Below are 10,707 nucleotides of genomic sequence, written 5' to 3' on the forward strand. Positions count from 1 at the left end.
AATGGGACTTAAGTAGGACCCTTGATTACCACTCCAGCACTGTTATCTTATAACCCTTTCTATTTTTGGGGGGTAGTGTTCTTCAGTTTTCATGTTGGAGAATAATCAATTTTGAAACCCCCCAAAATGAAATCCTGGCTGAACTAAGCTTCCAGCAAACCACCTTCTGGCTGAAAGAGCCTGGCCACCTGCCCTTCACTGTGCCTCATTCCATCTACCTGCCCTTGTGTCTATTTCCTTCACATCAGCAAGCTCATCACCTACCTAAGAAGGCAGACGGTGAGACAGTCCCATTGCTGCGTGACACCATGACACTGATGCCGGTCTCTATGAAGGGCACAGAGAAGTCGACCACCTCGGATCGCTCCTCGTTGATGGTGAGTGACCCCACCGCCATGTAGGCCCTCTTCATGACCACCTGGGAAGAAAGACCCAATGCTCCAATTAGAACATTCAGGAAGGGGAGGGGCCTTCACACGGGAAATAACTCATCGCCCATAGTGGTTTTCTTTGTGCAGTGGGAAGAGTTTATACTCTATTTACTAGTTTATATTTTCTAAGATTTGTAAAATGAGTGTTTTTGATATCTATATGAAACAGTGTAAACTGAATCTCCATCAATTGGAGGTCCTAGTTATTGAGATCAGGCAAGGCCAAAGAAACAGTACAGTTTGCTGAAATTTTCCCAGGTCACGATCTGGAAATGACCCTTGATTCCTGATACTCACCTCTCCAATCATACCATTCCAGGTTCCATTGATTTTCTTCCCATGCTTGCCATTGGTGACCAGGTAAAGGTCATAGGTGAACTTCACAGATTTGGAAATTTTCTTAAGGATGTCAATACAGAAGCCCTTGCAGCATTTTTTGATGTAACCTGGCTCCTCATCTGTTTTATTCCTAATCAGTTAAAGAAACAAAGCAACACAAAAACAAGGCTTTATGTAAGAAGCAAAATATTACCCTTTGCCATTACAACCCCAACCCTGTTCATAGCTCAGCACAATTTACATCAGGCCCAAGCGAGGGAATAAATCAGACCACAGAGCTGCAATTCGCTCATTAACTCAAGGCAGCAAACTAGATTTCCTGACAATTTTTAATGCTCCTTTGAAGTATAATATACATCAGGAAAGTGCACCTGTCCTAAGGGTTCAGTTGGATGAATTTTCACACAATAAATGTATCAATTTAACCAGCACCCAAATCCAGACACAGAGAAGCTGCCAGCACCTTAGAGGCTTCTTTTATTTTGGGAGTTATAATATTTTTATTTTCTCCCCCACCCCAATCACCATTTATTCCCCCTATACCCTCTTTCACCTGCACCCAACCCCTTCTCCCTCTACAATCACCACACTGTTGTCCATGTTCATGAGTTCTTTCTCTTTTTTTTCTTTATTGCTTAATCCCATTATCTGCCCCCCCATCCTTACCACCACCAGAGCTGCCTGCCTGCTCTCTTAGAGGCCTCTTATTCTCCCTTCCAGGCACTTCCCACCATCACCAAAGGGAACCATTATCCTGATTTCTAAAATGTTTCTAAATCTCAAAATTTTAGGACTTGTTGGCTCCCCCAAATATATTTCATCATCAATGTAAACTTGAATCTCCACAAACTGGAGATTCTAGTCACTGAGATCAGACAAGGCCAAAAAAACATTAGTATAGCTGGCAGAAATTCTCCCAGGTCATGATCTGGACAGAACCAGACATCAGACCACAGGGCTGCCAGTAATCCCATTGCTCAATGGTAAATGGAAATCAGGCATGACGCTCAATTCATTATATGCTTCAAGTCCCAGGCAGGCCAAGTGCCAACAGCTGGTTCAAATCTGACTATCTTATGCCATCTGGGGAAGGTGCCGTACTCGGAGACGATGCGTTTTTGGCAGGGGACTGTGTTCCTCATGCAGGTTCCACTCAGAGGGTCCACACTCTCCACAATAACAAACGGAGCCTCCTCCAGCGTTACGATGCTCAGATGGTCATCCTCCTGCTCTTCCGTCTCAGGACACATTCGGGGCCACAAATAGTACTTCATCTGCAGGGACTTGTCTTTCCACTTCCCCACCTGCACAGGGATAAACAAGAGACCCAGAAACCATTGGTGGAGACATAGCAATGTCTCCTAGCCTCACCCAGGAAGATTTAAACAAAGGCCATTGTTCATAATAGAGAGAAGAATCATCTTTAAGCCATATGCTCAAAATGAGACTACTGTGTCCAAATCTAAGAAAGGTAATCTATTCATTTACTCATCTACTTACCAAACATTACTAGAGGACCTACTATGTGCTGACACCCACTAAGAACTGTGGCTCAAAGGAGCATCATTCTGCCTTTCATTCACCTCACACTGAGTGAAGGAGTCAGAAATGTAAACAAATGTTTATGGTGCTGTGGGGGTAAGTGCTAAAACTGAAGCCTGCACCAAGTGCTGGGAAGATGCCAGTTTCCTGCTTATGTGACTGTTGTTTTTTTCTATTTAACTATGACAATGCACATGATAGTGAGAGCAGCAAAGCGCTTTGAAAAGGTCAACAGAATGACTGAAACAAATGAGCCAGAAGGATGTGTTTTGGCTTGTAACAGAGGTCCAGTGGAAAGCCATGAGGGAACTAAATAGATCTGAACTGATATAAAATGATAAGTCAGGATTACAGAATACTGACTCAGCTTGGCTGGGAAGGGAGTGTGGCTAGGCTGGTGATGAATGCCACAGGTCAATGCAGATATGCACCTGCCGGGCTGGGTGAAAGCCCCAGGATGAATCATATAGGCTCCTCTGTGAGCGGCCACAGATGGCCACACAGGCTGTGTACCCAACTTCAGGGAGCACCATTCACACATACTCCAATGTGAAATGTGGGTGTCCCCTGAAATCATGCTCTTGGTGGACTTGCTGCCAATCATCAGGAGAAAGGTGTGGGTTCCATTATCTTTTAGAAGAGCCATTCTTTCCTGTTTTCATAATAGAATCTGCATGACTGCGTTGGTGGGTTTTTATTCTCACTCTGTCATTAAGTTTATTGAAGAAAGAGGGAACACCTTTTAATTTTCTATAACTAAAAATCTTGGATTATCACATGGAATTATGGATTGCAAGCTCTTGCATTTTCCCAGGCTATAATTTCCTCCATACCACAATGAAAATTAGCTGCACAGGTAAAGTGCTAGGACTACAAAACTACTTAATGTATTAACACAATAAGATGCATTAAATCAATAAGGAGCAAAAAAAATGGGCAGAGCTTCATAAATTTTCAAGCAGGCTTAGATTAATGGATTTAAATGTCCATATTTATACAAAACCCAAATCCTCTCCTTTGTTTCTGCTTGTTCTACACTTTGGTTTTACTTAGTGCCTCCCTAGGTGTGGTTTGCACTCCCCTCCAACCTCTCTAGAAGGTATTGCCCACTTCCAGGCACAATTAGGCCTACACAGCCATTGCCCTTGTCTAATTGTGTCACTGTAACACAGGCAATGGCTTGTTGTCCTGGGCCATCTTGTTTGGAATGAACCCTACTGCTGGTTAGTTTTCTCCCAATTGTGTTAGCCTTATGTCACTTCTGGGTTCAGAATTAGGCAAAACCAAGGGTTTGCTTTCTGTATATTTTTTAGTCTTATTGGTACTGTTGGTCCTCATTTCAATGAAAGTCTGTTTGCCCTCATATTGCTAAGACTACTTATTTCTAAAGCAGAAATGTCCAAATAGTGTCTAAGCCATGTGAACATATCGATGTCTTCTGCCTGTGGTTGGGGGGTGGGAACTTGAAGAAGAGAAGACCCTGCCCTGTAGACCCATGATGTTGGGTCACCTCCAACCAGCCCTATTTACCCCACTGGCCACTCTGATATTATTTTCTGCACATTCAATGATGTGAAAAAGATTGGGAAGTTCTAAAATACCTATATTTCTGTCATCTTTTTCTACTGCTAACTTTCTCCTCCAATAATCCCTTTGCATTTTTTCCCTTTTAAATCCACTTTTATTCTCTTCCATCCTTATTGCTACTAGCCCAGTAGCCCAGCAGCTCAATCTGGGATTATTGAAGGCAACTTCAAACATCGCATAAAGCTCCTCCTGGTGTCCACTGTGGACACTGCTGCCGGATGGCTCTTCTTAAACATCACTTCATCATAGGACACCTACTCAAAAACTTCAGCAACCTCCCATCACCCTCAGGATTGTGTCCACACTTCTTATCCAAGTATGTGCATTAAGGCCTAATCTACCTTGATAAGATTAACTTCACTGTTTTGAAACATGAGTCCTTTGTTCCCATTGGAAAAGGCAGTTGTTGGTATTGGGAGCAAACATGGGTAAATCAGGAACAGGCTTCGATAAGCTAGCTGCATTTTCTTTTCCGATAGATTCCCTATATCTGTGACTCAAAAAATGCTGCAGACATAGCATTCTGGTAAACTTTTTCATGGCACCCTTATAAACGAGATGAAATATAAATAGATTATTTAATACTTTGCTAGATTTGAAAGGAATGTAAAATCCATATTTAAAAATATATATTTTAATGAATCAGTGCCAACATTTAAAGAGGTCTCTAGTGACATGTCAGAGAGCTCTGTTCTTAGAAGTGGCCTGTACAGTGATTCAAAAAACAAAATAGAAGTCATACGGTAGCCATAACACTGTAGATACAGAGCTACACAGGGTAGAAGATACCCTGTATTGAAGAATTAAGGTTGGAAGCAATGCGACTTAATTGGCATAATGGAGTGAAACAAATGGAATGAAATCTAGCAGTATTTATACTTAAAGTCTAGCATTTAGATTTTTTAAAAAATACATTTTATTGATTTTTCACAGAGAGGAAGGGAGAGAGATAGAGAGTTAGAAACATCGATGAGAGAGAAACATCGATCAGCTGCCTCCTGCACATCTCCCACTGGGGATGTGCCCGCAACCCAGGTACATGCCCTTGACCGGAATCGAACCTGGGACCTTTCAGTCCTCAGGCCGACGCTCTATCAACTGAGCCAAACTGGCTTTGGCTAGCATTTAGATATTTTAAAAGCAACTGCACAGTATTGAAAATGAGATACTGAAGTTCACAGCAAACTATATAAGCTATTGCAGTAACAAGTGATATGTTTATAGACAGAATATCAAGTACATGGGATGAGGGGAGGGCATAAAGCAGTGGTTCTCAACCTTGGCTGCACATTAGAATCACCTGGGAATCTTTTTTAAATCCTGATTTCTGGGCCTCATCCTCTGGAAATTCTGTTTCTTTGTTACTAATGTTGTGGCCTCACCCCATAACAAAGAAACAGAATTTCCAGAGGATGAGGCCCAGAAGTCAGGATTTTAAAAAGATTTCCAGGTGATTCTAAAGTGCAGCCAAGGTTGAGAACCACTGGCATAGAGGGCCCACTCTGCTCAGTGTTCATCATGCCACAGCTGGAAAACTAGGTTCTGATCTTAAAAATTCTATGATCAGCTGATTCTTGTTTACAATATCATTTTTGTTTACCCAACAATGATCTGTTCATCTAGTCCCTTCTAGCACACTCTCTCCCAGCTTCCTGTCAAACTAGCAGGATCCTTGCTTCACTTTAATGAAAGTCAACCACCAACAACTACACACCAATTCTGTGCCTCGCACCGGGTTATATGCTAGAGATAACAATACCAGGCAACATTAATTGAAGGCTTAGTATGTGCTACAGTAGGCACTGAATGCACCTAGTAATCTCCTTAATCATCATAGCATACTTGTCAGATGGAGATTACTGCCTAATTTCTAATTTTTACAGATGAGAACAGAGGGTGTTGATGACTTGCTCACAGTTTCAAGGTGAGTGAGTGCTGTGTCAGGATTTGAAGCTGAACAGGCTGGCTCCGGAGCTTGGGATCTGACCCACCACACAGTACTGCTTCTCAGGCAATGAAAGAATAAGACAGTCCCCGTCCTCCAAGGACAGTCTAGTGGGGAAATACACCATCCATGGACAATAATATCAAGTTAGGTTTTGGTAATTGCTCTAATAAAAGATTCAGAGTAGAAATGATTATGACAGAAAGGGTCAGGGATAAGCTTGGTAAAGATCCTTATCTTTGAGCTGGGCCTTGAAATGTAAGTGATGGCTCATCACTTTATCCACTGAGACCAAGGCAAGAGCCAGGGTTGCTTTCCTACAGCTGCTAGCTGGAGAGACTAGGGATAGACCTAGCTGAAAGATACGTCGTGCGAGGAGGAATGGTCTAGCCCAGTTCTCCTCCTCTTTAAAGGCCTGATCACACTAGCCAGGCGTTATCTATCACTCTCAAGAACCAAATGAATTGCACTCATCTCTTCCCAACTTGTTGCTGTCTGGTGGGTAGTTTCAAATTGGCCCTGGGCAACCTGAAATTGGAAACAACAAATCAGGGCTTCCTCTCTCCACCCCTGCCTCCAACTGTTAAACATTCACCAGCTCACCTCTATCCAGAGCAACCACATCATTCATTATTTCATACCATTTCATACTTTACTTAGTGACTTTAAATTTCAGGTGTCTTGTCTCCTAAACTAAATTGTAAACATGCCCTAAATGTTTATGTGATTATGGACACATTTCTAACACTCTGTGAGCTCTGTTTCGACACCTGTCAAATAGGGAGTGATTTCTAAGGTGTCTCCCACACACTCTCGTGATCCCAGGATCTCTTTAGGACAGAGGCTCTCTACTCTACTGCCCTCTGATTAGGCCCCAGTAAAAAGAAAGGTGTTCATGGTGGTTAATTCCTGAAGGAAGGGGAGTATCTGTTTGTTTATACGAAAGACTAACTTGTCATAATGTCATTATTCTTCTGTTGTTGTTTCTTCATGGATTTTTGCAGTGAGAAGGCAAGTTAACAAATCCTTTGAGGACTAAAAGGAGAAAACAGTTTGGAAAAATAATCTGCTAGGAATATCAGATTCACAATGCCAATACACAGTGCTCACATTACAGAACATGTTTAGCTACTTCAAATGAGTTACTTCATCTTTTTTATGTAATAAGATAGAAATAAGAGAATAACTACAATAAAATAGGGACTGTTCATGTACAAGAATAAGGTGTGTTTTAAGCAATTCTTCTTTTAAGGAGGAAGTAAAGTGAAAATATTATAGATGGGAAAGTTTTTAAGAGTGACAAAGAATAGTAAATAGAAAGAGAGAAGCCTGAGACACTAAAATAAAAAATCTTGATGTTTTTCTAGGATGTCTGAACTGGTGTGAGTATATGATACTGGAAATTCAGAGAGTAGTAGGAAATGAGGTTAATGGGAGATCTTTCAGAGAAAATCCAATGAGAAAAACTGAATGAAGAAGTTATAGTCACAATTAAAATATGATCGGGAAAAAGATAAACCTTAAGAAATAATGAAGAAAGTGGCTGTAAAGTGCCCTGAATTCCTTAGAGATAAGCACTAAACAAACATCATTACCACAAGCACATTTAACAGCAACATCTGTCTATAAAAATGCAGTTCTCAGCCACACTAACATTTAAAAAGATCTCTTGGGGACCAAAATCATCTTTCTCAAGAGAAACAAAAATATTGCTGATTAGTTTTCTCAGAAAAACATGGAGTCATTTTAGGGTTTCTGGTTTGCTTCTGTCAGTACAAGCTGAGCACCTGCTCGGCCGGGAATTTCTCCTCGGAAGGAAGTCTACCTCGCAAACCCACAGCACATCATTACAGAAGCCTTCTCTTATGAAAATCCTAGAGAACCAATCTGTGCTGATTTTAGACTCCAAAGTCTCCCTTCTCCTAACAGATTTCCTCCATTACTGGCAGTGAATTTGGCACCAATTAGCACCCGGACAAGGCCACCCATAAGAAAAGACCACAGGGACAGGATGCCTCCGGAAAGCCCCCATGTTTGTCCATCCCTGCCATGACCCTCTCATCACCAAGGAGAGAGAGGGGATCCCAGCAGGGCAAGGGTGCTGTGAATGCCGATGCAGTCCCTGCCCAGAGAGCAAAGGGTGCCTGTCTCCCCGGGCTGCCTCTCTGGTCTGCACAGGAAGTCATGGTTTGAGATCCTGGAACGAAAGCATTTATTAGAGCCTTTTAAGGCATCAAAGGTTATTTTAAAAAATCAAAGCATTTCTGTTTCTTGCTTGAGATGACATCTGAGATCCAACACTAAACACTTGCCGCTTGTTTTAAGCCTTCATCTGGCTTTTAAAATGCAAAATTTAAAACTATGTGCCATTTCCCGGGGCAAACTGAGGGGACAGGCAGTCTCTGCAGGGCATCCCGAGTCTGCATCCCCTTCATCTCAAAGCTGCTAACTCTGGCTGGCATGTATTGGTCCTTCCCCTGCACAGGCCTGAGACTCCTAACAGCAGACATTGCAGGATAGGGGGCGCTCCCATCTCTCCTCCCCCAAAGCTGCACAACTTAGCTCTGAGGACTCTGAAAGGTTGGGGGTGTGATAGTAACTTCATTTTGCTCCATCTTTTTTTCTTTTTATCCTTCCCCACCCCATCCTTTGTATGGCTATCGATTCTCTATATTCATACAAAATGGGTAAGTGTATATAAATGTCTGTTTTCCTAAAATCAGATCGTAATATACACGTCTCTCTCTGCAGCTTGCTTTTCCCACTTAAGTGTACATCATAGGCTTTCTTCCAATTCAACAGATGGCAGATCTAACTCTTTTTAAGAGTTGCATGGTAGTTCATAATAATGAGTGTGCCTCAATTTATTTAGTCCTAATCCTATTGATAAATATTTACGATATTTCCAAAAATAATTAACCAAAGTACATAAGACATATCTCGTTCTTTCCAATTCCTAATAATGAAAAAGCAGAAAAAAGATATTTATGTTTTTAAATGCCCTGGATGTTTCCAGAACACTTCACGAAAGATGGACAGCAACTGAAATTCCTATCAGCAAAGCACGAGAGGGCTCCGTGCTCACATGCTCACACTCTCACCAGCACCAGACGTTTATCACTGTTAAAAGTATGCCAATCTGAGGAATAAAAGATGTCACATAATGGCTCTCATTTTCATCTCCTTGACTCGCAGTGAGCTGGAGCACCTTCGTGCATCTGTTCACCATTTAGATTTCCTCTTTTACCCTCTAGTCACAGCCCTCACCCATTTTCTATTGAGCTGTTTGTCTTTCTTATCTCCCCCGAGGGAGCTCCTGGTGTAGCATGATAGGAACACTGTACCTGTCAGATATGCTGGAAATATTGTTTTCACTCAGAGATTCATCTCCTGACTATTTTTTGTATCTTTTATGCGCAAAATATTACTTTTACTTCTTTTCTTGTGAAGTAAAATGTCTTTTTATAGAGAATATTTGGTTTTCTACCTCACGTTAAAAGAAAGGTCTACCCGTCTCTCAGCTGCTCTTTTGTTCATACTTGCACGTAGAGCTGCTTCTTACGTGCAGCTTCGCTTTCTGGGTGCACAGCCTCCCCTCTGTCAGCCCCTCCCATGTTTTTCAAATGCTCTGCCCTCTGCTCAGTTTCTCTCAGGCCTCATCACCTCCATGATGCCGCCCCTGGTCACTGCTGCCCAGAGAAAAAAAGCTCCATTTGCTCTCCTGTGATAATTATGTGGGTCAAGCGCTCCCTTTGGCTCTCATACTAAAATGTTAGTTATACCTAATACACAAATCCTGTCTCTGGATGGCTTTAAGCACTCCAGGGCAGAGACTATATTATTTTACCTTTTTGTGTCTCTTCTATGGGCTTGAACAAGTGTGTTCTCAATAATTATTGACTGATGTCACTGGAGGGGAAAATACATCATACCCTCCACAAAGTCTCCACTAGACATCGCTCGAGTGTTCTTTCAAGAAGAGGCCACAAGAGGTAAAGTCGGCCTCACTTCCTGCCTCTCGTCATTCCGTCTCTTCAACCATCCGGATGGTAAGTGGCCATGGACGGGCTCAGTTCCATGTGGACTGTGTAAGTAAAATGGTGCAATCTGCTACGCCGATCATCCAACAAGGCCAGTGGAGCAGCCAGATGCTCCTTCTCCTAATCATGGCAAACTCTGTGACCTCTGAAAATAATTTCCATATTCAAATTTGATCCCCGACTGCCTTGGCCTATTTGTGCTTCTGCACTTACTGAGCTGGGGACTTATGGCTCTGGGCTCACAGGCCGAAGGGAGGCCCAGCCAGCCAGCCTGCCACCTGTGTGGCTCTCCCAGTGATGCTAAGACATTGGTTGTCATCTCAGGCCTCAGCTGCTATCTCTGGCTGACCCCTGCCTCTGCAAGAGAGCCTGGGGCTCCCTGGGGACTGTGCATTCCCCACTCAGAGTGATCCCTGTTCTCCACTGTTTCTCCCTCCACATCTCCTGCTCAGAGAGTGAGGGGATGGGAAAGCGGTGAGTTGGAGTAGGATCTGGTGCCAAGTACCGAAGTGGCTGATTCCCTCAGCACAGAGAAAAGTTACAGTAATTTCAGATAACACCATTAACTGACCTATGATATTATTAGAGGAGCGGTAGCTATTATGGGCCAGGCACTGGGCCAGTCATGTCACATAGGATTATGGTATTTCACTGTCACTAACTTCCCAAAAGGTAGATATTGTTATGCCCACAATATAGGCAAATGAAACAGAGGCTCACTGAGAGCCAGGATTTTATCTCTGATCTGTTTGCCTCTAAAAGCCATCCCAAGTTTCTTTCTCACACCATGTTGTTAAGAGAATATTTCTGACGCCTTTATTCC

At 42.6% G+C, this 10,707-nt stretch overlaps 1 protein-coding gene across 2 annotated transcripts in view; it reads right to left on the reverse strand.

Moving 5' to 3' along the window:
- GRIN2B (glutamate ionotropic receptor NMDA type subunit 2B) overlaps nucleotides 1-10,707 on the reverse strand; it is a 416,163-nt gene that overhangs the window by 51,292 nt on the left and 354,164 nt on the right. For both annotated transcript variants that reach the window (XM_015570169.1, XM_015570170.1), the window contains exons 6-8: nucleotides 1,872-2,074; nucleotides 729-900; nucleotides 265-418 (exon numbers count right to left, since the gene is read on the reverse strand). In XM_015570169.1, the coding sequence (XP_015425655.1) occupies nucleotides 265-418; nucleotides 729-900; nucleotides 1,872-2,074 (529 nt within the window). The remainder of the gene's footprint in view (nucleotides 1-264; nucleotides 419-728; nucleotides 901-1,871; nucleotides 2,075-10,707) is intronic.

The sequence above is a fragment of the Myotis davidii genome, unplaced genomic scaffold (assembly GCF_000327345.1).
Source record: "Myotis davidii unplaced genomic scaffold, ASM32734v1 scaffold205, whole genome shotgun sequence".
NCBI lineage: Eukaryota > Metazoa > Chordata > Mammalia > Chiroptera > Vespertilionidae > Myotis > Myotis davidii.